At 45.9% G+C, this 27,389-nt stretch overlaps 1 protein-coding gene across 1 annotated transcript in view; it reads left to right on the top strand.

The window, feature by feature from the left end:
- Positions 1-27,389, top strand: part of LOC306786465 (protein sidekick-2-like) — a gene marked incomplete at both ends in the record, with an annotated part of 75,322 nt that overhangs the window by 17,764 nt on the left and 30,169 nt on the right. Inside the window, 3 exons of the mRNA XM_079281242.1 lie at positions 23,699-23,861; positions 25,406-25,512; positions 25,781-25,928. Of these exons, the coding sequence (XP_079137368.1) occupies positions 23,699-23,861; positions 25,406-25,512; positions 25,781-25,928 (418 nt within the window). The remainder of the gene's footprint in view (positions 1-23,698; positions 23,862-25,405; positions 25,513-25,780; positions 25,929-27,389) is intronic.

The following is a 27,389-nucleotide window of genomic DNA, read 5'->3' as shown; positions in this document are numbered from 1 at the left end:
GAGCACTGTCAATCAGCATTCCTTGCGTCCCTAAAACCAACTGTCATGCTTGTTTATGTCTGTCTCTCAACGGAATGTTTGGACACTAATGCTCTGGCAGCTGCCTCTCTTCAATGTGTGGGTGACTGGGTGACTTTGTGCATGCCGGGTGGGTGCGGGGATGCTGCACTAGAGGGAGTGACTGGACGACGGTTTTTTTTTTCCGGTTGCACTGGAGATAACATTGTGCGCTCAGCCGTGGTGTCAAACACCTGTGTGACTGAAGAAACATTTTCTCCGTTACCGAGCACAAATCGCCTCTTGTGACGTGCGGAATGATATCAGCGGGAAGCGGCGCTATGCTAATAGCGCCGCTTCACCTCAATTCTAAGGGTCAAATAACGCTGCGGTATTCAGCCGTCTCTCCGGTGAACAGGCCTCTTCCCCTCCCGTGGATACTGTATGTGAATTACCTTTCGCATCATTGCTGAGCTTTGCAAGGCAACTTCAAGACATCCTCCTGGAAATGTCAACCGTTTTTTTACCACCCTCAAATATTGCCTGTCATGGCAAAAAGTGTTGACCTTAAAGAGGCTGGATAAATGAGTCCACTTAGAGAACAATCTTTTTTCATTTTTTGTCCTCTTCTTTTGCTTTCCACCTGTCGCTCCCACAGTGGCGGCTGCTTCAGGCTCTGATCTTTGGCCTTTCTCTAATCAACCCTCTTACTGAGAGGTAAAGGGCGGGGAACACATCAGATACCTTACTGTCACTCAAAATAGGCCTTTTCTTGTGTCTTGTGTGTGTCACGCAGTTCAGTATTTGTGTTTCTAATGATTGCCTTTCAAGGACCTTCCTCAGTTATCCCCAACAGGCTCCCAACAGGACTCCCATGGAAATGGATTAATTACAGGGCGCCTGGCAAACGGCTGCCCACAGTTGCGGCGGCTTTGTCAACTCTCTTGACTAATCAGCTGAAGACAGAGCCTGGTCACTCAGCACGACCTCATCACCAGACTGACACTGTAGCTGTGGCTGAAGGGCCTCTAGCCAGAGATTAATTGTAGTGAACACTCTTTGCTGTTCACCTCTAACTGACGCTGTCATCTCAGTCCTGTCGACAAAAACCGGTGGTTCTTCACCCCAGACACCTGGGGACCCGGCGTGATTGAGACAAATCTCTCTGGTCCTCTCCAAACCCTTTATCTCTGAGAGTTTTCATCTTCCCGTGCTTGGTTGACTGTGAATTTCTCTGTTTGTTGTGAGCGCTGAGTTTTTGTGCTCTCTGCTTTCTCTGGGATTGTTGAGCGGGTGAATGTTTGTTATGCTTTCTCCGATTGATCAAGATGAATTTCTTAGTCGACGTTGCTCTTAGTGCAGCCCTCCAAAGCCCTGCCAAATGCATAATATGTCAAAAGGATACTGAAATGTGTGTTATTACAAACAGTGATGTGCAAAGATCCGACATGATTTCACTTTAAAACCCGAATAAGTTGTTTGCGATCCTTCCTGAAACCCACTCTAAAGCACTTCTCAGTCTGCAACCTGTTCTCTCAGCCGACCATATGTTGGTTTTAAAGCTATCGTTTCTCATCCAATGCCTCACAATTAGAAACTCAAGTCGGGATATTAATTTAATATATTCAGTCGGCATTTTCTGAAAACAGAGAAACACCCCGCAGCATTGTTTATGAATTTAAATAACCCCTAAAATCATAGAAAACAGGAGGAATACAGAGTAATACCCTTGTGTACCTCTGAGAACACCTTTGTAAGTGACGTGGGTGTGTGTGTGTGTGTGTGTGTGTGTGTGTGTGTGTGTGTGTGTGTGTTTAGAGGGAAGAGGAAGTGGATGAGAGAAGGTTGGTGGGGTGTCGGGCATGCGTGATCCCCCTGACTGGGATCCAGATCCACAGGCGAAGAGCACTGAGCCCTCAGTCAGCACGTTGCATAAAAGCACCAGGCTTTGCAGGCTTGCAAACTGAGAGTTTATTTGTTTCCTCATTTGTTTACCTTCCATTCGGTGAGGACAGGTTTCTCTCCTATTGCGAAGAGTACACGAGAGAGTCATTATCACCATTATCACAGCCGTAATCGGCCATTACGGTTTCGCCTCTCATCAGAGTGCTCATTAACTGCAGGACAGAAAGCCTCCAAAACAGACAGTGTCCCGGTGCAAACAACGGGCTGGTTCACCGCGCCAGCGTAAACCAACAGCTTGTAAATTGAATCCTGTGGCATACAGTCAAACTTACAGTGTTCAGTGGAGCTTTGCCACTATCCACCATCCAGCAGAGCCCCAAACTGACCCTGAGGCTCAACAACACCTGGCTCGTCCCTTGTTAATCACGGGCAAGCATCCAGTCTAAACAAAAGTGTCTGTGTAGCTATTGCATTTCATGTCAGATGTGAACCTTGCTCATACATCACGGTATTTTTAGACTTCAAAAACAATGCTTTTGTTTCATGCCTACGGGTTTATAGTTTATGTCAGCTGTGCTGCCTTGAGCCTGTTTCAGGGTTAGTCTAATTCACTGCGCCTCTCACCGTGTCTGCATCCATTTGCAAGTTTTTGTTCCATTTGTCAAAGCCTAGTATTGATGCTAATGGACTTAGATGCCGTTCATGATTGGAACTGTCAGCATCTGGATAAAAATAAAGGCCAGTGGAAGACGTTTTTTTTTTTTTCAAGTGCGTAGCTCTGATATGGTGTGTGTATTTGGGGACAAACTGTTACCTGTGCGTGTGTGTGTGCGTGCAACTTTGCCTACGCTTCGGGTGGTTCATTCTGGAGAGGCGCACTCGCAACAAATATCCAGCCGCATCTGAGGGATTATGTGCGACAGCAATCACTTTAAATTCCCAGAACTGAGCAGATGGAGCCTGTTATACAGTGAAAAAAGACACACTGGTGATCGTAGCGCTGGTAGAATCATGCCAGCTCTTGGAGAAAACAACATTTGGCAGGGCTTTGTTTAGGCTTGCCCACTGCGTTGATGGACTTAAGGTAGGGGATTTATCTGTTGATCGAAGTAACATTTGTCCTTAACACCATGTCATCCGTTTATTTCAAACACATCTTTCGATCCCTCAATCTGTCCTCTACTCTTCAGATGTCTTTCGACTTTTAGTACGTTGTGGTCAAATGGGATTACGACGGGCCGGACCACATATGGCCTGTGCTGGTCTCCATCCCTGTTGGGGCATGTAATCCAACCCCCAACCCCCTTCTGCCCTGCCTCATTATCAGATGACCAGCTTGTGTAGCTGTGTTATGCCACATACTGTCTCACACAGACAACGAAGTACTTCCCAAAGTTTTTACATTGTCTTTTCTCTTCCTTTGTCTCCCCCAAATTGTGGCTGAGCGAGATGTGTGATGTGCTATATTTGGTGGATTTTGGGGGGACAGAATGGACTTGCAAGGAGATTACAGTCAGGGAAGTAGAACAACAACAATGTACGGATTACAGGCAGGATTTGTGTGAGGAACACATGATATCCTCTCTCATCCTTTTATCAGATTGGCCGTGATGGAGAGGCAGTAGGGCCATTGAGGAGCAGGGTTTGGATTCATTGGGACAGAGCCAGATCAGGACAGAGAGGGATGATAGCGGCTCATAATCCATTAGAAAATAATCGCACAGTCAGGTGAGGCTGCAAAGTCCATTTTCACAAGTAGTGTTGGAAAAGGTTTTTCTTAAAGCAAGAGAGTACATTTGCCATTTTGATCAGATAATTGCAGCAATCTACAATTCAACGTGTTTTGATTCATTAATTGCTTTAATTAAATCACAATGACTGTATTTCAGACCAAGTGCAGTTATTTCTCAGACAGTGACACTTGAGGAGGAAGTCAGGTGAAATGTCGAGCTGTCGTAGTGATTATTGTAATCATAACGAAGAAAACTTGGAGGTAAGTACTTATTTGAACCCAAACCATGATCGCTCCCAAAGCAAGTCGTTTTCATGCCTTGACATTACCACACCTTGGCCACAACAGTGTCAGTTAGTAACTCATATATATTATTCCAACAGCAGTTTTTAACAGTTTTTAAAGAGACGTAAACATAGATCACAATAAGCTGCTTGCACAGACGGCCGTTTTTAGACGGAGGACGGTCTGATTGAAAATGTCCTCGATTGAAACCTCGTGGTTACCGAAAGCCATTTAAAAACACCAGCAATGTAAAGCTCAGTTTACTAAAAGTGAATAAAAGAGAGAACACAAGATGGGCATTTTTCTGCAGTGATGCCGGCCATAGTTAATAGGAGCCTGTTGACTCTCAGCCTGTGAGGGAATTTCAATTGAACCTATACAGACAGAAAATCTATTCCTTTTCCTCCCATGAAGCTGTACGCAAACACAGAGCAATCAACAACATGCCCTTTACCTCTAGTTATCTGTACTGACCGAGGGGGAAATGAATACACCGTTCCCTGACGCATTTACCGTCTCTGTTCTTGAGAACCCAACTCTGACAGCATCAAACACACAAGGCCGGATCCATCACAAGTCAAGCTGACACACCCTCTCACAGTGCTGTCCTCCCACACTTTCATACACGTGTCTCCTCTAAATAGCCGCAGTGCAGGCCTGCTATGCATGCAATCACTGGAACGCGACAAAACTCGCTAAGTTCGACTTGCTGCTATGGCGTAGCTGCGCCATGATGCCAGACAGAAGGAGGCTGGAAAGTTACGGAACAATGAATTAGCAAAGAAATGAAATGGCTGTAGAGAAAGAGGGAGATGAGAGAAAGCAAGAAAGACAAAGAGCTGAAGGAATAATAGACTGAGAGGAATGGGGAAGGAAACTGATCGAACAAGAGGATGCCATGACAATTATAGGCAACAGAGCGTCAACGTCAAAGTGGAACCCTATTTCTGGGAGCTGTCTATTCTTCCGCATGTGAGTCGGTAAATACCTTGTTTCTATCTTCCCCGGACGTCATTGTGACCACCATTGCGACAATGGAAACCCTGATGAGGAGCACATGCAATTGCTCTCTCTTAATAAAATCTCACAGTTCCCATTACACCCCGGCACAATGGGCCTCTCGCCTGGCCGCTGATTGAGTTCCTACTCTCCGGGAGCTATAATAGCAGCCAAGCCACTCCCTCCCACCGCCATCTCCCATTTTACACCCGCTTCCCTCCTGCGCCTTCACCAGCCCTCGTCCAGCTTCTTCCCTTGCTTGGTGTAGGATTTTGTCACAAGTGAGATCTTTTTGTCTGATATTCACAACCCCTTCCTCCTCTCCTCTCTATTCTCTCTCTCCATGCTTCCTATCACACGGGGGAAAGAGCGCGAGATGGTCGATGTTGACCTGGTCGACGAGTGGGTTGCTTTTAAAGTGTTACCGTATCTTAGTTATATGAGGCGTGCCTTTATCAAGACGGCCTTATAGTCGCCCTGCAGACAGAGGTGATCGGGGGGTTTTGAGGAGGTTTGCTGAAAGAGTCACGAGGTGGGTTGAATTCCTCTGCTGGGGAAAAGGGGGCGGGATAGTTCTCAGAAGTGGGTTAGCTTGTGGCAAAGGGGATTTATTTGGTGTAATTGCTCTCTCTTCTCTCGCAAAACCCTGGCCTCACCCCAAAGTATAAACACAACTAGCAAGCTAAACCTAAAGCTAAAGACCTCCAAGTATTCAAACTGCTTTTATATTCTTACAGCCGGTTCAATGTCAATAGTTAAGTCCATACACATTAAGTTGGCTTCACATAGTGAATGATTAGCATGGGTAGCATTTGCCTTGAGATGCATTTTAATCGAACAGAGGAATTTAGTCAGAGGTGGTCAGACCATGCATGGCCTCATCTGACCCTTGCAACTTTTTTAGGCGTGATTTTGATGTTGAAATGCAGCGGCGGTTGGAACGGCCGCGTGGCTTCTACAAATGAAAGGATGCGCATGAAACTCTGATTTGATTTATTCAATTCTTCTGACTCACACAGACTTTGAGGGCCTTTGCAGCACAGCCCACATCCACTTTGTAGTGGGTCAAAGACGTCATTCATTTTCCTTGTTGACTTGTAATTATATCATCAAAACACTATATGAGCATATGTGCACCACACACACACGCACACACAAATATTGACCCATAAATACACACATCACTAAACAGACAAACACCCATATAGCTCCTCACAGGTGGTGAGCCATTAGAGACCTTTTGATGAGCTGTTTTCAAGATGCGAGTCAGGTAAACCGGGGCACTCCCTGCTGCTATGTGATGCTATTAAAGGTCAGCAGCTGGTGGCTTCGCTCCCGTCTACACCGCACTTATACTCCCTGAGTAGAGAGCTCAGACACCCTGGGAGTGAGGGGGAAAAAGCTTGTACTCACTAGCTGGCTTCATGTGGAGGCCACACATGTATGTATGTATGTATGACAAGACATACACAATTGATGTGATTGTGTGCTCTCTATACTACTTTTTTACATAAGAGTATGGCTTCCAGATGTCACTTTTTCTCTGGCAGGGATGATTTCAGATATCTAAACTTGGCAGAGTGTGTGAAAGCGAGCAGGAAAGATGGAGAAGAATACTGGCACTGTCCAGTCTACTGTTTAACATCAGTGAAGCTGTTTCTTCACTCTGATACTCACTAGGCCTGGCATCATGCTGCTTATGTCACATTCATTTAATATGGACTAGTAGATGGGCAGCCTCTGATGTACTGCATGTTGATTGTTTTGTGTGTTACTTATATTTGATCCAGTTGGCTGACTTGTCTATCTGTGAGGGGACTGATACCATGAAGATAAGGGTGTCAGATCAGTCGGGCGCCATGCTTTATTGCCCCCTCGACAAATCCGCCGAAGTTTTCTCATCTCACCCCCGCACCACGTTGACAAGCCGACGGGAGGGGTCCGGCCAGACACGCTGCGACGATAGACAGCTCACGCTGACAATAATGCCACCGTTGCCTCATTTTGACAAAAGCGCATCCCTTCTCATTTGAGAGAGGGAGGGAGGGAGAGAGAGAGAGAGAGAGAGAGAGAGAGGGGTTGACTGGCATCCAGTCAAGAAAAACAAGACAGATTTTTGAGCTCCAGACGGTCTGCCACTGCGATGGTAATCCTTAACTGACACCCTTCTTCTGCTGTGTAGGGAGACTGTCAAACTGATGAACACATGCGCAAACATGGCTGATATAAACCGTAAGCAACTTCGTAAGCAACTTGTATGCCTGGCAACCAAGTAACAAATAACATCGTGACGTCTCGCATTCAGAAATAGAAATAATACCTAAAACTCACTGCATTTCTCTAAAAACTCATTTTAGTTGAATCCAAAATCTATTTCACACCTCATGTGAGAGAACAAGACGCAAATGTCGATAGAAACATGTCAACTGAGGAGCTTAAAGGTAAAGATAATTACTGCACAACGGCAGTTATTAATATGTATTCAACCCCTTCAGCAACCGTTTCCTCACCAGTCGCTGTGATAATGATATCTAGCAGAACCAATTTACATCAGCAAATACCGAGAGGAGATTTTGACTCTGACCTCGTGTTGATAATGAGCCTGCACCGCTCATTTGCACTTGTATATGCGGAGCAATGATGCCACAGTCGGCAACATAGCTGTCTTCAAAAGTCTTAACAATGGTCAGTGTGTTGAGCAGGGCACGGTTGCTTGTTTTCACCCACGTTATAAAATCATAAAACGCGCTTTCAAACCCTGCGCAATGTTTCCAGAAATACATGTGAAAGAATAATGTCAAGCTGCGTCTGGTGAAAACCTGCCAAAACCATCAGTGATTTCATTCGACACTAAAAAGCAATCAGTCTTTAGTTGTTTTAAAATGTGGGTGTGTGTGGCTTTTTTGAGACTAATGTGATTAAGCGCTGCACAAATAAGTTCAACTTGACTTGTCTTATTAGGGGTTGGACCTGTTAATCCAATTTGAAATGAGAGCTTACATCTGCGATTTAGAAGCCGTCCATGATTACGTTCAGCCTGAATATAAGACATTTATTTCCACAATTTAGATTTTTCAAAATTCTCTTCAATTTGCTTGAGTCGGACGTCAGAACTGTGATTATTATTAAAAAAAAGGATTTTTATCCTTTGATTGACCGACAACCTGTCGCGCCCGCCTCACACAACTGGGATGCTTAGCACTAAGCAAAGGATTGATATGATAGAAAGGAATGAAATTCTAAATACATAAAAGAGTAGCTGGTAATGAGTATTACTTTTGTGAGGAATCCCAACAGTGTTAACCACACGCATAGGACAGCACAGCACGGCAGAACCTGAGTACTCAATACATGAACATGGCATTCTCTGGCTGATATGCATTGGATTGGATCAGAGAGGATTAGAGCAATGTGGAGGCAGGTTGGTGAGAACAGATCACCTAGATTGAAAAGGGATTTCTAACACTTCTAAATGAGATATGGGCACGCATTCAGAGATAAGAAGCCGCATATGAAAATGGGTCAATTGTTCTGCAGGTTTAGCTTGTGATTAAGAAGATTACGTTCCACCAGTGAACAATAATGGTAAAGTCAGACAGCAGCCCAGTTGTATTTCGCCACTCCGTTCGCCTGGCTGAACCCCATTCCGTCCTTTCGCCAGCATTCAGACTTTCATGTTTTGAGCGATGGGACTTAAGTACTGAAGCAGTGCTTGTCAGCCAGCAGATTTCCTGCTGGAACAGAACATAACAAAGCACAGTATAATTTGACTCATTCTCAGACCAAAGACTGTTTTGATTAAAGTTCGTGCCAGTGTGTTTTTTCGGTCCCACCCCATCATCCTCCATTTTTCATAGGAGAGTGATTTCGGCAGGAGCACTTAGGCCAGAGCGAGTGGACTGCTATTGATTGATCAAACCTGGCCGTTCAGTCCTGGAGAACAGGGAGGGTTTTCCGTGCCGTCTTCTATCCCTCCCTAATGAAGGGGAGGCCAAGCTCGCTGCCTCCTTTGATCCAGAAGGGATTAAAACAGTGTTGCTTATGGAGGTAGAAAGATCAGGCTGCTCTGTTTCTCTGTCTGATATACTGCTGGGAAAGATATACAGCCCTCAGCTGTGGAGTCTGAGCCTGGGTCAGTTCATGAGGAGGTCCGATTCAATATGACCACCTGACACTACGATGCTTTGATCACCAGCCTCATCCCTCGCTCATCTTTATTTATTTCCAACACTTTTTCTCTCTTCTGCGGATTTTCCAAGAGATATCTTCTCTGTCTATTGTTTCTGTTTGTTTCTCATTTCCTCCCAGAAAGAAATCTGTGTTTGCTGCTGTTACATGTTTCCGTTGTCACAGTTGTCTGTGTAATGCATCTCACCGAAGGCAACTGATCTTCGGTTTTTGACAGTGTATTTGCAATAAGGAAGGACAGGTTAGCATCAATAACATCATTTTGATATGCACAACGGCGCCTTGGACAGCTATTTTGAAGGAAGTCCTGAAAAACACTAATAAACTTGAAGCCACGCTGTCAATAATTAAAGTTGATTTTGAGAAAATATTTTCCAGGGAGCCGGTGAGGTTGAAGGCTTTGATACGGCCCAGAAGCTTTCATAAAAGTTTTAGATGTGGAGAGAGTAATTGACATTTTTCGCAAGTTGGCAGTCAGAACCACATGTGCTTTGCCAAGTGGGCCCTCGAGTTTGTGCGGTCAGTCTCTCTCTCTCTCTCTCTCTCTCTCCCTCTCTCTCTCTCTTCTTTTCTCTCCCTCTTACACACACACACACACACACACACACAGGCATGCAAACCCACTCCTCACTTTCTGCCTGGTGCGTTTTCAGTTTGATCTGCTTTATGGATTTCGCTCACAACTCGGTTGAAAATTTCAATTAATTGAGCCGTGCTGTGATATATCTATCAGTTTCGGATACAGTCGTTTTTCAGAGTGTGGACCATGCAATATTCATGTCTGCATGATGCATAGAGGGCAAAACATAAGCCATCGTGGAACAGCTGATTTATACACACATCTGCCTGATTTGTCTGTGATGTCACACACACACACACACACACACACACACACACATTGTGGCAAGCACTTTATGTGATGAAGCAGTCGACCAGGTAGGTTTCTGAGCCCTGGGGCAGTGGAATGCACTGTGATATGAGCGGTGACATGCGGCTCCGCTATAAACCGGACACTTGTTGTATGCCCTTGTGAAGCCACTGTTATACACTGCTGTAGCCTTCAAGCTGTTCCGAATGGTCTGATAATGCTAAAGCTGCTCACCTAGGGGTGTTTTTGCGTGGCTATTTAACACACTCAAACGCACTGCTTTTTTTCCCCCCCTCATGTATGTTCCCACAAAGGGAAGGTGGAGTTATTAAAGAGACACCGATAGCCGCTGGCAGAAGCTGTAGCTGTGTTTGATCGTTCTCTCTAGGAGCCCCTTGCATGAGAGAGTGAAAACACAGCAAGTGGCATCAGAGACAGAGAGAGAGCGCCTCTTTCCGCTCCGTTCATCCGTTCTCTCCAACTACCTGCTCGTTAGGCTGCAGACCAGGGAGCTGTGTGAGGTAACTGCACGGCAACCAGAGAAAGGCCTGACATTATCACCTATTTATCAGAAGTTGCTGAACTCGTCAAACGCACTATCAGGCATCAATGCATCAATAAATCAGAGATCACTACGGGCGGTCTTGACTTCTAATAGCTTTCTGCCGTCCCTGACACACCTTTATAGACTCCGTTTTATTCACTTTTTATGTGCCGGGTTGATGTATTTTATCGAGCTAGTTACTACAGAACATAAAGTAGGGATTACAACCTTGTGCATAAAAAAAAATAAAAAAAATCTGCCCCCTGAGAGACAAGGAAGCAATCTGTTTTTAATATACTCTACTTTTCATTCTCCGCACTGCTTCCACACTTCGCTTTCAGTCACTCAGTCTGCCATCCTTGTTGCCTGCGAATGTTTGCAGGAACTGAGCAACATATTAATATCCAGAGAATTTGCCTGGCCTCTCACCTCCCCCCCCAACTATTTGACCTTTCTACCTGTTAAGACCTCCAGAGGCAGATGCTGTTATCTTCCAGGCTTTCAACAGCCTGTCACATCCACTAGCTTCTGCCTTCTTCAATAAGCTGTCGTCGCACTACCTTTCCTGGATGCACTCCTTGCGGTTGCAGATACCTGCTGGGAGGCGCAGCCGGAGATGTCAAACTTGGACGACTGCGCGGGGGCTGGGGGACTAAAACAAGGGTCAGAATGATGGAAGGAAAGAGAGTGTATGAGTGAAAGACTGAGGGGGGCCTCCGCAGTCTTTTTTTTTTTTTTCCTTCTCTTTTCAAAGCTGACGTTATTGATTTTTCTAACCTGAAACACAGCCACAGTAGAACCTTCCATCGTCCTATAGATTGGAATTGATTGCCTTGAGGCTCTCTTGTCCTGTAAATATTTGCAAGGCTTTATTGATTCCATTAGTGGCTGGCTGCTATTTGTGACAATGCTATGGATGGTTGCTGTTAGTAAGACTAAACCAATGCTGGGAGGCCAGTCTTTTCTCTTTTTTTTTACAGCACATTAAGGTCTTGTTTCACGAGTGTATTGTTTTATACGACCTGTCCTTGCAGCCATTACGTAGCAAATGTCCACCTTGATTTGTGTGGCACCTTTTACAAAGCAAGCTATTCAGGTTGATGGTATTCTAGCTCAGTCGCTCTCATTAGTCCATTTATTCATCTTCAAAAAAGGCATCAATACTCCTTTGCTGCCAGATGTTTCCTTCTATAAAGCCATACACTGAGGATGACCGTAAGGTGTTTTGCTGTGAGGTGTTACGAGGCTGACCTTGGACGTGAACCTCACTAGCCCAAGCTGATTTCAACGTGACGGAAAGTAATGTGGGAGGCCACTATTTTAAAAGGTCTGTAGTGCCACGCTCGTAAAGCAGGGACACAACGCTCATATAGGGGCCGGTGATGTACAGACTGTGGGTGTTTCATCTAATCTGAGGAAGCGAGAGGCCAGGAGAGTGCTGCTTAAGAGTACAGGGGAGAACGAGGCGGCCCACGCACTGCTGCTCTGTTACCCGCATCTCTTCAATACCCCCCCCCCCCTCCTCACCTCCTGCATATTCTACTGTTGTCTCAAGAACACAAAGACTATTTCCAGGCAGCCAATCCACAGAAGAGTGGGAAACTGCAGCCCTGCATGGCCCTAAAAGCCTTCATGACTTTTTAATCTGTGGCTTGGGGCTCTGCGTCCAACGGTCGGAGAGTGGACCCCGCCGCCTGAGCTCCCACTCCACGGAGGGATCAAATCCTCCTCGCTCCTCTCGGGCCTGTCAAAGCAGTCAGGCATGGAGGCAGTGGATGGGTGGCATCTGAAGGTGAGAGAGGGAGGGAGAGAGACGGAGTTGGCAGTGGAAAAGAGCAGTTTGCGGTTGAGAAGGGTTGACGCTAGAAGTCCGCCAGAAGGGAAGGTTTGTAAAAAGGGAGAAAGAATTTATGTGAAACTGCTGAGAGACGGAATAAGCCTGTACCAAAATAGCAATTTCTAAGGCGAGAAAGAGTTTGTTCAGTGAAGTTGTAAAGAGAAAAGCGTTTTGTGTGTATGTGTGTGTTTTTGTGTGTGCATGGTATAGGCAACACATTTGGAAGTGATGGATTGTTACAGCATACCAAACGGAGTAGGAAAGGTGGGTGGTGGATTTTATTGGAGAGCTGGAAAGATTTTGTGATGAATAATAGTCATGAGTGAATTGGTCATTGTCAGAACCCTCCAGAGCCTATTGAATCAGCAATGCTGGGGTTTTACAATGAGCTTCAGCCATGAAGATCAGCCTGTTGGGTCGTAATAGATGGAAAGTGAGTTGATGGAGGCAGGAGGTACAATAGATGAGGCGAGCTCTCACCACTGGAGCAGCATTTGTCTGTGGGGAAATGGGCCACAGGAGAGACCTGTGTTCCTCCCACACACTGTGCAGAGATCCGAGATGCATTTGATGGTCGCGCACTGCAGGCAATGTGCACCCACACACATGCACAGGTGCACGCACACATACAGTGTGGCTCGGGGAGGAGTAAACACGCTGCATGGGTAGCATGCTGGGTAATGATGCCCCGTTGACCCATCGCTAATGATCGCCCTCAACTCAGCCCGGAACATGATGGGCTTTGATCTGGGGACTGTGGAGTACATTCCTTTAATCTGATGAAGAATTCAAATATACACGGATATCAACTGGAGAGACGCATACAGGATGCATCCTCGTGAATATTTATACATGCACGCTCGCGTGTGAAGACGCAAGTAAGCACCCCGCACACCCACACACCTCTGCATTTACTGTGCGTAAAGGTCAGGTATACATTTAAAGGTCAGGTATACAGACGCTTTCATTTTACACAGACATACACATCCACTCATGTGTGCAGGAAAGCACAAAAAGCCCTTGAACCCATGACAGCGATTAAACATGTCATTTACTCGCCATGGATAAAGAGAAGTAATAAATAAAACAGATGATTTATTAATATCCCGAGTTGTAATCCACTGCATTATACGTGTATTAAAGCACATTACTTAGCATTGCATGGTGAGCGTTAAAGTGCTTTTAATAAAATGCTGAAGTGCCGACAGGCATTTTTAAAGCAGTGGCAGATCTCTGAGCATCTCTTCAGTGTCTCACTAATGGGACTGATGTAAATATGTTCGTTTGTGAATCTTCCCTCCAATTTAGTGCTGCTCACATTGTAGATGAAGATTATCCAAGGATTATGAGGCTTGGAAAAAAAACGCTATTTGATGTGTATTTATGCACGGCTTATAAATGTAGTAATATGGAATTAGAAAAAAATGAAAAATACAAACATGAAAAAAGTCTCAATCCTACCTCCCCCCCCCCCCCTTCTGGCTCCCTGTCAGGGTGTCATTTAGTGATATTCGTTTCATTACATTTATAATGTAAATCACCAGGCTATAACTCTACGCGGTGTGGAAGAACCGCATTAAGCCTTCAAATCACTCATGCCGTTGCTTGGGCGCCAGTAACATTATGCCTATCCGCTCGATCGTTCACATATTTCAGTGTGTGATTGCAGCCAACAACAGTCGATGCCTCCGCTTTGTAGGTCCTTGGAGGCGGAGAAAGTTCTGAGAATTACCAACGTGATTTTTTTTTACTTCCACGCGTAAGAGCAGTGATGGGAGCATTTCAAGAACGTGGCGGGGGGGGGGAAGAAAAAAAAATGCTCTCTGAATACATTAACCTGATGGAAGATGGTGTTCCGATTTAAATTCATGTAATTTCTAACGATAACCTCCAGGATATATGTGACATTGTGTGCAGGCTAAAATTGCTGTGGTTGGAATTCCTTTTTTTTCTATATGAAGAGCTCTTGCATATTTATAAGACCGTGTCAAAAAAAGAGCTAACCGTGGTTACTTTCACAAATTCTAAACTTCTTTACACCGTTACATTTTTCCTCTTGCATATGAAATGGTCGCGTTGGTTTCTAGAGAGTTAATGGGTTGAAACCCTTGCCAACAACACTAAGCACTGTTAGTTTGAGTGCAAGCTCACAAATATAATTAGAAAAACATCATCAACCTCGTATATTAGATAACAATGTTGGCACAGGGCTCCAAGCTGTAGCTCATGGCAGTGTTGTGATAACTACCAAGGGGTATGGTTTGGTTTTATTCTCAGACAGCTTGCAATTTTGGGATCACCGTGACACAGTCTTTACAAGTGGACACGTGGGCTCGTTACAGTTATCATTCGATGAGCAGATGACGGGCATTTTAGAGGGGGAAGGGTGAAGTGCGCTGAGAGTTTGATTGAATGTATTTAACGACTATAAGTTAAGTTGGTGGACAGATCTGCCACTTTGTTATTTAGAATTGTGTACACTTAGATAATCAAGAGAAACATACACATCTTTAATGTTCTATTGTGGCTTGTCAGAATTACCATCCAGTCATTATGCATTCTCATGCATGCATAATTTCAAAGTATCCACATAGGATGTTATTAAGCGCTCGTTTCTCGCACTAAACCCCCCCCCCCCCCCCCCAAAGGATCATGTGGAGAGAGTAGTACAACAACTCCGACGAAGACATTTTTCATGCTTTGTTCAAGTTGCATGCTTCTCACTCAGCACCCGTTACTGTATCTGATAATTGAGATGAGCAATGTGGTGTGAAGTCATGTAAGAGCCAGCCAAAAACGCCCCCATTAGCATAATGTCAGGGCTCTCAGATCTGCTGTCTGCCTGCTGGCGTAGAGCTGGCTGCCTCTCTTCACACAATGCCACAGCGCTGTGTTCAGCCGCCGTCTTTCCTCCGGCTCGGGGAGGGCGTGTGCACTTCAGAGACCGGGAACTGGCAAAGAGGCCTCAGAGGTGAGCGATGTGGCCTGGTGCGATGTCGGTGAGGAGGCTGGCAGCTTTGAGGTTCCATTTCAAGGAAGTGATTTTAGGGGGTGATGGGGTGGCTCTCACACATCACAGGGCAATACTTGGTGCTCCAGCATGGATGATGGGAGAAAATAGTGGTCAGAGGGCCACTGTAATGTGGTGGTGAGAGAGGCCTATTCTGTTCGCTCTCACACTCCAGAGGTCTCAATTAGGAGCGAGGACTCTGTCCTGCCACAGGCTGCCCTGCTCACAAAGGTGATAATGTGGCTACACATCACCCCAGACCTCCACCAAAATTAGAAAAGATGGAAATCACATCCATACATCCTCCCCCTCTTCCTCGCCAAAGACCCAGTGTTGCTGTCGGATTAATCTGTGTGGCGCATTGTTCATTTAAGAGACTCCTGAGATCCAAAACCCTGAGTGGATGATGCATTGACACAAAAAGAAGGTGTCTTGTCTTCTGCAAAACATGTAAATAAAGCATCGCCGACACTCATTGCTGTCCACGCCTGGGCTCAGAGGAAGGCAGTGAGACAGACGGGCAGGTTTTGTAAATGTAATGAAGGGAGATAATAATTCTTTTCTCCGTCAGCTGCTGTCTCCATTAGCGTTTGCTGCCAGCCCATGCCAATCACTGGCGCCCATGCACTCACTGCCACAATGATAACAATCACCAGCCACTCCACGCGCATATATTACAATGGCAAGCGCCCTAATACCCCGCACCTAGCAAAACACGATCAACATGCCAGTGATATCGCTGCAATTCAGAGATTCAAAGGGATCGGCTGGGGAGAAAAGCACGGATGAGACATGGCAGTTTGAGTCCATGCATTTTACCTGATAATATTCCGGTGTCTCTATCTTAAAGACGCGCAGTCACAAACACAAGGATGAGCGTATTCACACACACACACACACACACACACACACACACACACACACACACACACACACACACACAGTGCGAGAGATGGAGAATAAGGAGCAGGCAGATTTTCATCATGTCAAGAGCAAAGATGACTCTCCTCCACAAAAAAATGTACAACTCTATCTATATGTTAATGGTGGGAGGGACAGATCCAGATTCTGCGTCAAGCAATTATACCAAGACCTGTCTGATATCTTTATGGAGGTCCGCTGAGGTCCCACGCTGGACAGGAAGCAGGTGCATCTGATCCTCTCCACCTCGATGCGTGTGAAATAACGTTTCCCCCGCCATACCGTCGACTAATTAGGATCTAATTATCCAGGCTCGTGTAAACAATCACGGCAGATGGCATAGCGTGCAGTATTAACTCTAATGACCCAGGGCCCTGTGGAATTCACATTTCACCGCGTTTGTTTATTTTCCTCCATTAGTCGTTGCCCTACTTTCTAAATTCACTTCGGCCTATTTCCAACCTTCCCATGCCTTGAGAAAAGCCGCCCGCCTCCTATTCCCGATGCAGCGCTCGTTGTTTTTGGTTTTTTTCTTTGTTGCTATTTCTTCCACTTACTGTCGTTTATCTGTTCTGTGTTGCTTTCTCTTGTTTTTTTGTTTTGTTTGGATTTTTTCAAACATTGTCAATTCGCTCTCACAAAAGATCAAGGGATAATAATTTGTACCTATTTCCCCCCCCACACCCCACACCCGCTACTATCTCCCTTCTCCCTGGTGAAAAGGGGAGAGTCGGAGAAAGGTGTGTGTGTGTGTGTGTGTGTGTGTGTGATGTGGCGCACAAAAACCTCACTTCTTCCAAACCGTCGAAGCCGCATGTGTCACCTGGGAATTAATACCGTGATGTCAGTCACACACGCGCGACAACGGTTGGCAAGCCAGGATCATTTCCCATTTTGTTCTACTCAGAAGAGCTCTCCAAACCTCACTTCCTTAAGAAAAAAACAATTTCATATATCTTGTCCTTAGGAAGAAAGAAATTGCCATAGTGTCTGGCTTACATTCCTAAATTGATACAAGCAAAGCTTGGACTATCCCTTGGCGATCAAAGACATAACTTTGCTTCATCTAGCTGCAGTTGTTCATTTGCGGTTTGCCCACTGTTCGTCAGACAAGGCTGAGCTGACGAGAGACTCGATGCTGCAGAGGGCGTGTAATGGCGGCGGTGGGTGTGCGAGGTCTCATTAACTGACGCTGGGCCTTGTGCCTGTGCTCCTCTGCGCGCCGTGTTCTCTGCCAGGAGCTGGACTTGCTAATTAGGCTCCTGGATATCACAGACACGTCCCTCAGTATGCCGTACAATATGACTCAGAAGGTGCTAAAGAGGAAAGAGCAGGGCGAGGGGGATGGAGGAAGATGAAGAGCAAGGAGCGATGCAGAGACGGGAGAAAAAAAGATGGCGAGACATCTCGAACAGAGAGCTCAGATGGAAGTGGGTCGGAGAGAGGGTGCAAGCGATGACAACTGATGAGAGGGCAACGAGAAAGAGAATGACAAAAAAAAACAACTGTATTGGGAGAGACTAAGGCAAGAAAGAGAAAGTGCCACAGCACACAGAGAGGAAACTGATATTGTGGCGGGAAAAGGGCAGAGAAACTTAAGATTGGAAGAGAGAAAAAGAGGACTCAAAAAGAAAGAGATAGTTCGAGACAGGCAGAGCATAGCGGAGAGGTAGAGAAGCACTCAGAGGAGCAGCGAGGCAAACAGGGAAGAACTCCAAACAGAAAGGGTGTGTGTGTGTGTGTGTGTGTGTGTACTGCTGAAGTGTGTATCCGGATAATTCAATCTGCTGCCCATTGACTGGCCTCCCGCTCCGTCTTAGCTCCGAATTAAATCTCCATTTGTTGGCTGGATGCTAGTGCTTCTAATTGTGATGCTGTAGCATCAGATAGACACACAGGCACACTGGCCCCGCAGCGAGTGGGATCCCAGACACGTCACCGCGCTACATTACACCTCAATTAATCACATCAATTACGCATCAATTAACCCGAGGCCATCCTACTAAACACAGCTGGGATGCAGGCGCTATTTTGTCTGCGGCGACCTGAGGACTTTTTCTGCAACATCAAAGCAAACTCATCACCAGTAATAGAATCATTTTACACCGCTCAACGTGAAATCCATAACTGCATCCCTCTCCTCCGAGCAGCGAGCATGACTGCATGAGCTTTTAAGAGCATGTCACTTGGGCCATGAAACCTGTATTGCCTCGACATAGATATAAGAGATCTTATACAGTTTGCAATGCCAATGAATGCTGCATAAACATGTTCTAGGGGGCTATAAATACAAAGGGGAGCAGGGTAGGGAGACATTGAGCTGTGATGGACTGGCACTCGCATGCGGCATGCAGATGCTGATCCCTGGGCCATATCTCTGAATGAGTGCAGGGTTAGATGGAGGCTGTCCATCTCCCATCGCTGTCTTTCAGGCCTGGCCTGCTTGTTTGGCTTCGGCTGTAATGTGTCGCTTCACCTTGCTGCCTAGCGTTGGAGGACACCGCCCCCCTCTCGCTTCCCATTTCGCTACCCGCCTCTCAATTCCTCACCTCGTCCTGCATCTACATCACTTCTCGATCTCTCTCTTTCATCATTAAGCCCTGCATTTCTCCCACCATCTGTTTCACCGTCGCTCTCTCTTCCTCCTCGGTGTCTTTTCTTGTTCGCTCTCTTACTCGAGCCCTCCCCTTCGTGCCCGCCTGTTTTCCGACTCACCTAAGTGATGGAGTGTAAATCGGTGGGGTGCCTGTTGTCACGGTGACAGCAGCTGGCGACAGAGTGACAGTTCAGCCTGACCTTCAGGATGGATCGTGTTTTTCGCATGGGGGGGGGGGGGGGCGTTAAGGAGGCGGGAATATTTTGCTCTAAGTGTTTCAGAGCTACATGACCTGATAAAAACATTGTCATCTCAACTTGTAAAGCAACAACATGTGTGTGTGTGTGTTGCATGTGTGTGCATAAGGGAGGTGTTTCAACAGCTTTTAAGATGCTCTTAACCGCTCCCCACCAGCCCCACAGCCCACTCCCTGTCACCAACCCATGACTAGGCCAATGCCACTGCCATGACTGTTGCATAACCCCCATCAGAGAGGCTACCCATGACCCATCTCGCATGTTAAAGTCCAATTGGAGAGGCTAAATGACGGCTCTAAATTCTCCGTGACGACATGATACGCCGTGAGGTGGACTGGAGGCGGTCGATGGAGCAGGGAAGTTATGTGCATATATGTGTGTGTGTGTCTAGGAAAAGAAACAGAGGTGGAGAGAAAGAGATAGTGAGGTGGAGTGTCTGGGAAAATGGAGAAAGAGTACGTGGAAGATAAGGCAGCAGACCTCCAAATGTTTCAGCAGGCAGGGGCTCCACTTTCTCGCTGCATCTCAGTGATACAGTTGTGCCGAGCGCCAGCTAGGATGTGGTTACCTATAGGCTGAAACACAGGGTCCTGAGGATTAAACAGAGGGCAGAGAGAGCTCCCTGCTGCTGGAGTGGAGCAGGGGTATGGAGGTGAGGCACAAAATAAGCAAGAGAAAGACTACAAGACAAAAGCAGAATGTGAACGCCGTCTGTGTGATTGCATGCCAGCGTGGCACAATGGGCCTTGGCTTGTAAAGCTGCCCCGGTGCCTGTGGTCTTTGTCTCACAGCCATTACAATTCTGTGTATGCAGCAGGGGACCCGGCTGGAGACATGCCACCATTCAACCTCGGCTGTCAGGTTAGAATAAGGTGTTTTCATATCTTTGGTGAATGGGCTGGTGGTGCAGCTTGACTGTTGGGGGCAGCTGCTTTGCACAGCAGCCACATTAAAGCCCTCCTGGTCCTCCCATGCCAAATGTTGGTCTTCCCTAGATCTGCCGACCCGTGTGATTTGTCTTTTATCTGTGCTCATAGTGCTGCAGGAATTCATGGTCCAGAAGGACTGCCCTCTAGCCTTTCATCTGGAGGCCTGAAGCAGGCACTGCTTTGCACCTGCCAAAGCCACCACTGTCCCTTCGTTCATCACTGGAAGGGAGGAGGCCACAGTTCCTTCTGACCAATGCTGTTCCGTTTCTTCCTCAAACCACCCTTGTCTCATCCAGGAAAGATGTCAGCTTTACCTTGACACAGTGCAGCCAGTTAGCTGCACCCACATGGACTGATGTCCTCCAATCACTAAGTGTATTCTATAGTCCCCTATTTCTACATTCATGTGTGTGACAAATGATGGATCAGCTCAGCAATGATGATACACCAGTGGAGGCAAACACGTCTACCTGACACATTAGAGACAGCAGCGTACTCTGAGCCTTCATACTGTAGTTATTAACAAAGCTTTGTACTAGTGTATGTGCATACATGTGGAAGTTCAAACAGACACATATATATATATTAGTGCTGGGCAAGTTAACGTGTTAATTTCGCGTTAACGCATTCATTAATTAACGCCGACAATTATTTTACCGCGCGTTAACGCATTTAAAAAATGTATTGTAATTTTCTTTTCTTTTTTTTTTTATTGAAAGACAAGAGACAACACATTTACATAACAACAAGAGGATGACAATAACAGTGGGATAAAAGCCAGCAAACATCCTATAGTCAGTCATGTTAGTGCACCTATATGCTGAAATTCAGCATATAGGGCTTTGAACGTTAGCGGAAAGATTAACGTGAGACAACATCCGGTTTCTTCAGACGAACATCCGGTTTTCAGAATAAGATGCCAACAAAGTATGAATTATATTCACATTAAGTATAAAACATGCTGCCTGCATCTCGTGAACCAAATGTTATTGCCCTTTTGTTCATATAGCAGTACTTTTAAAATAAAAGTGCGCAATACACTACTTTATAATTCATTATTGAACTTTGCCATAACATAATATATATAGTGCGATAAACATGCTTGTGCCTGTGCTGAACACTGCATGTTTTTTAAGTGTGTTTTTTCTGTTTCTTCTGTTTAATGTATATATACCGGTGTGTATATATATATATATATATATATATATATATATATATATATATATATATATATACAGTGTTTATTTACAGTCGCTGACACACACAGAAAACAGAAGAAACAGAAAAAACACACTTAAAAAACATGCAGTGTCCACCACAGGCACAAGCATGTTTATCACACTTCATGACCTGTGTGGCTCACTGCGAAGATCAAAAGCACAGTGATGAAGAGAAAGGGGAGAATGAGGGTCAGACAAGAGGTTCTCTGTTGGAAACTCATTAGATGCAGAGGAATTGGTCCTATCTTCCTTTGGCAGAACTGTTAGCGGTCGGCGGCTATTTAAGTTCTCACAGAGTCTCGAAGAGAAGATCACTTACATGGTGAGCGATCTTTTCCTGGATGTCGATTCTGAGCTGCATGTGTTGCTAAACAGTGACTTTTCTCTCTCCCCCCCATCTGGCTTTGTTCCTGAAAATATACACTTTGCTCGAAATGAGAAATTGGTCTCAAGTGCCGCAGATAGCCAGTGTTCAGGGATTCATAATCAGGGCTCATGTGAATGGGTCATTTGAGGCAGAAACTAATGTGAACCCATGAATGGCACTAAAACAGGTAACCACAGTGAAGATCACATGTGCACTCAATTACCCGTTCTGCAATTTCACATCAGTAAATTGCTATTAAGAATATTCCTTGCATCAGACGAGACATATTCGTCTGGTTTTGGCATGTGCAGGTCTCTAATGGTGGCTTGTTGATATATCCATATTGCTAAGTGCATGCAACCACCGAGCCCCTGAACCAGCTGGAAGTGGTTGGGTGTTGCCTTGGTGCGTTTGTTCAGGCATGAGTATAAATGTTTTGGGATTGTGTGTGTTTGTGTGTGTGTGTGTCAAGTAGAAGAAGAAAGAATGCATTTACCAGTGGATGGAATTACATCAAAAGCCATCTCTCCGCTGCTGGGGAAAATAGGGATGGCTCTTACGTTTGGCCTCGGTTTCAAAGGTCTGCTGGGTTTGACGTCGTTTGTTTTTGGAGAAGTCCATGCAGGTGGTAGAAAGATTAGCCAGGTAGCGCTGTATTTTTTGTTACCAAACAATTGAGAAAGAGAATTGAAAGGCTGGTTTTGGAAACAGAAAGCTTTTGAGGAGGCTGTTGTTTGTTTGCCTCCTTTTGTAAGTGGAGTCTTTTTACGGGTAATAGAAGAGAGTAAGCGGCAGCCTTCAGAGAGGTATTGGGTGTTCTGGTGTGTACGTGTGCAGCCGACAGTGTGCGCGTTGCCGCCTGTCTGAAACACAGAGATGCACAGTCACACTTTTATTTACAGTTTCAATCAGGTTCAATTTTCCGTATCCCCTTCCCTGCCTGGAGAGGCTGCCCGCACACTCGCCCAGTTCCACCTCTGCATACACCACCATAAATATTGGGCGTTAACCTGCTTGTGGAGAGAGAAAGAAGCTCCAAAGATCTGCCGTTAGAAGTGAGTCAGCTAGCGTGGTAGACCCAGAAGAACCAGGCGTGCTCCAGGCCTTTGGCGGCTTACTGCAACTATTAATACAGACTTTAATTAGCCCGCCACAAACACTGGCACAATCGGCTCAGTGTCGCCCGTGGCTGGCGAGGCAGACAGATCAATAGGTCTGATCAGGCCTTTTTCATCAGCTCAAATAAAAGCACTTTGTCTCTCCGGCTCAGCCCTGGACCTTGCGTATCACCTTAAAGGCTTTCTGTGGCTGCACTGGCTGTGTGCAGTGTTGCGGCTGGGGCCTGTATAATCTGGCTGCATTAGGGAACTCTAAAGATAAATGAAGGGAGGCACAGAGCATAACTCATCCTGTCAGAGAAAGGGGTTTAAGGCTGGGAAACTTTGTGTTTTCTAAAGCAGCCCCAACCAACCCCACCCCCCCATGGCTTTCTAGTTTCACACTCTCTCTTCCTCCTACTAGCTGGCGTTCTTTTCTTTTCTTTTTTTTATGTGTATGTGTACAATCTCTGCTGTATTTTACCTCCATCTGCTTTCTGTCTATTCCCCCTTTGCCTCCTCTCTCCCTCCCTCCCCCCCCCCATCCTCTTTCACTGATCTAGAGGTACGGAAGAGTTCATTTACACTTCCTCTCTCTGCTGCACAAATTGCTCCTCTACCTCTTTGCCAGCGCATTTCAGTTTGAAATAAAAGAGTAAGCTGCTTTTGCAGTAACAACTCATTTCCTGTGCTTTTTGTCAGGCTTTTCTGTTGACCTTCAAGTCCCCAATCAGTGCAGAAGAAAAATGTAAATAGCTTGTTCTGAGTCCTCGTTTCCTGTGAATTGGTGAAATTGTGTGTCCGCTCGCAGAGGTCACTGAATCACTCCCTTTTTTTCTTACCAACTACCCCCTCTGACTGCTTCACCTTCTTTATTTCCCCGTCTTGTATGTGTTTTCACTCTCACTTTTCCCTTACATTTCTTCTCTTCTCTTTCTTTTTCCAGTGGATGATGTTGCGCCGTATTTTAAGATGGAGCCTCCTCAAACCCAGGTTCACCTGGAGGGGAACCGTCTGGTCCTAACCTGCATGGCAGAGGGCAGCTGGCCCCTGGAATTCAAATGGATCTACAACGGCAGCGAGCTCACACGTTTCTCCTTGGAATACAGGTGAGGAATGCAGCCTTGCAGCTATAATTAGCTTACTACATGAGGACATTTCAGTGGCATTTAATTGTAACTAATAGCTCAATTGCTCATTTGTATTCATATTCGAGACTCATTTCTATGGATTTATTCAGGACGGATTTGGCTGCATATGTCTCCCCTGAGATATAACATGTTGTGTTCAGGGGATTGTCAGATTGTTTCCGATTTGTATCTCGCACTGGATTCACTGTGCGGAGATGGGGTGAGCGGATAACACTTCTTTTCTCTCTCGCTGTTTGTTGAAACTATCATTGCAGCAAAATTTAACAATGCATATTTTTCATCAGATTGTGCAGCGTGGGTGGGCTACTTTGCTCCGTCAGCAGTATGGTGCTGTTTCACTGACCGAGGAGTTCTTCTGGGCACTTTTTTATGACACTTATACTTCAGCCTCGCATCACAATGCCGAGGAATTCTAACCGCACAGTGTGTCAAGAGAAAGCTTCAGCCTGTGCTAATAAGGCCTTTGTGTGTGTGTGTGTGTGTATGCGGTAATGTATCATGTTCATTTGTCCATGTCCAGTACGCTTGTGTGCCAGTGTGCCTGCACGTGTGTGTTCACAAGTCACAGTGGCAGTCCACAGTGAAAGTCAGTTTCTATCTAATTCTAGCCCCGTTTCCTTCACTCTCTACTCACAGTCACAGTCTGCTCCGTCCCCTAGACATGGACAGAGTCTCTCAGGTGGCATTGTCTGATTGTTCTCACTGGCCCCCCTGCAGACACATTCCCTTCCCTGTATGTCTCGCCCCTCTTCTCCCCCTCGTCTTCTTCTTCGTTCCCCGTCTTTCCTCAGTGTTTGGCTGTGCTCTCACGTGGCTTAGTCTCCGGGTCTCTGCCTCTGCTTGTTATTCTTCACCAGCCCTGATCAAAGAGGAGAACTGGAATCCATTTAATCAGAACCCCCCCCCCCCCCCCACCCACCCTTACCGTGAATTGCGCTGCTAGGGGAACACGGTAGGGGCGGACTCCACACTCCTAAGTGGCTGTCTCAACCCAATTAAAGGGGACTCGGCTTCTGGGGTTATCCACCGAGCATTTCACACACACGCCATTTAACATGAATGCACATCAGGCGAGGGATGGAGTTATGGGCGCCACGGACTAACAGGTGAGAGGTGCTCATATGATTTGATTCAACTGACTGGAGATACAGGATAACAATGGGGCTTTTTGTGAGTCCTGTCAGTCAGTCAGAAACTCTTTTAACCTTTACGCTCCGCAGCGGGACTTCAGATAACGTTCGTCTTTCTTTAGATTGCCATCGACTGTTCATCTGCACATCACCTCTGACTCACACTTGGCTGCTCTGTTGTGTTCCTAATGTGGAGCATCTATGGCTCATGGCTAAGTGGAATGCCATTTAAGCCGTCTTTCAGGTGCCCAATGAAACAAACCCCAATAAATTTAGCATCTTGAGTGTGGGGGGGGGGGGGGGGGATAAAATGACAAATGTCTGTCATGCTGACGATGACTCATGGCACTTTGTGATGTGTGTGCCCATTAGGTACCTGATCCCCTCGTTGGACCGATTGCACGCTGGCCACTACCGCTGCATTGTGAGAAATCGAGTGGGTGCTATAATGCAGTGCAGTACTGAGGTGCAGGTTGCCTGTAAGTGCAGGTTTCTTACCACACATGTGACAGATTAAAGGGAGGATACTGTTTTTGTTCAAGGTTTGTCAGGCACAGTATGTGGATAAGTCACTCTGAGTAAAGGAGCTTAGCTTTTGAAAAGGGTACAAAATGTGGTAATAATGACGGTTCTTCTTTTTCATCTTGCTGCCATGCATTTAAAACACCTTTTCTTCTCGTATTAATTCTCCTCGTTTGCTCACTTTCTTTGTCTCCCCTTCTTGCACGCTTCTCTTTATGCCGCTAGATATGGGTGGTTTTGTGGAGGACGAAAGGTCTCAAACTGTATCCCAGGGTGAGGGTGCTCTCATGCACGCACCGCGGATACACAGCTTCCCCAGGCCACAGATCACCTGGTTCAGAGACGGACGTAAGATTCCCTCCAGCAGCCGCATGTAAGTCCAACGTGGTTTGTTTGCTTTGAGTGTGTGCATGTGATTTCTGTGTCTTTCTGCACGGGTCTTAGCACCCATGTAGGTGTTGGTGGTCAACGCTGAGCTGCTGAATCAGAATATCTTTCACTTCAGAAAACTCCAAGAAGTTCAATACTGCTCACAGATTTTCTCCAATCCCCCCCCCCCACATACACACACACACACACCATGAATGAAGTTGACCTGAGGCGCAGGCCGTGTTGGCGCAGGCCGTGTTCATCATTGACTCACCTCTCAGTGATAAAGCGGGTTATTATATCGCCCCTATTGACTTTGCAGGCGGAATGATTGAAGGGTAGAGATAGAGCAGGCAGCGGGGGAACCAATTAGACAAAATTGGACAAAAGGCCTCAATTGATGATATGTTTGACTGACAGCTCTCACCCCTTGGTGCATTTGGGTGTGGGAGGGTGTGTGTATGTGTGTGCACAGTGGGAGTTCTGCGGTTCACTGTATATCTGTGTGGCCTACGCTTCCAGCGTGTGTGTGTGTTCGATTTTCTTGGCTGAATTCATGACTGTTCAGGTATGCAATTTTCCTGAAGAGACACTGTGAAGGTAATCACCTGAGATACATTTTGCCATCCAGACAAACAGAGGCAGAAACCACCTCCTCATGCATAATTCAGCAGCGAGCTCTACCATGCCGTAGCTGGCATAAAGACTTTCAACCAGAGTTGCATGCTCTCCCTTAAAGAACAGATTGGTGCGTTTACCCTCTGCCTGCAGGGCTCCGAAAAAACACAGCACAAGCGCGGAGGGAAATTGTACGGAAAAAATCTCAACCCCTTCCATGAATATTCCAGAGCCGGTTACTATGCGGCGGACTCTTATCAGTAGGGGTGTAACGGTTCACAAAATTCACGGTTGGGTTCGGTACGATACAGTGGAGCCACGGTTCGGTACGTTTCGGTACAGTAGAAAACTATAAATGCCAGAGAAATGTACTTGATTTTAAAATATATTTATTCATTACAACTAACATCATGAAGTTATTCTTTGACTTTGAACAATGATGGAACTATACCTGAGTGACCCATCTTCTGGGGTGTCTTCTTAGCAACACATAAGCATAAAAAACAAAAACTGCTCCTTAACGTTAAGTAGTATTGTTACTTACATCTTGCAAAAGAGATTTTTAATCTCAATGGGACTACCTGGTTAAATAAAGGTATTAAAAAATCAGGTTTTTTTTCTTTTTCTTTTTAAACGTATTCGGTTCATCATGCGTACCGAACCGTGAGCCTCGTACCGAACGGTTCAATACGCATACGCGTATCGTTACACCCCTACTTATCAGTCATGAAGCGGTAATGAAAGCTTCACTCCTGCACCGCGACAATGAGAGCCACTGACAGGACACTCTGCATTTGCCGCCTGTTTGCTCGCTTTGTGTCAGGCCGCATTGATATTCACAGGCGTG

This window comes from Melanostigma gelatinosum (genome assembly GCF_949748355.1).
Source record: "Melanostigma gelatinosum genome assembly, chromosome: 13".
Taxonomy (NCBI): Eukaryota; Metazoa; Chordata; class Actinopteri; order Perciformes; family Zoarcidae; genus Melanostigma; species Melanostigma gelatinosum.
The sequence above is the reverse complement of the archived record's forward strand: the minus strand, read 5'-3'. Positions and strand labels throughout refer to the sequence as shown.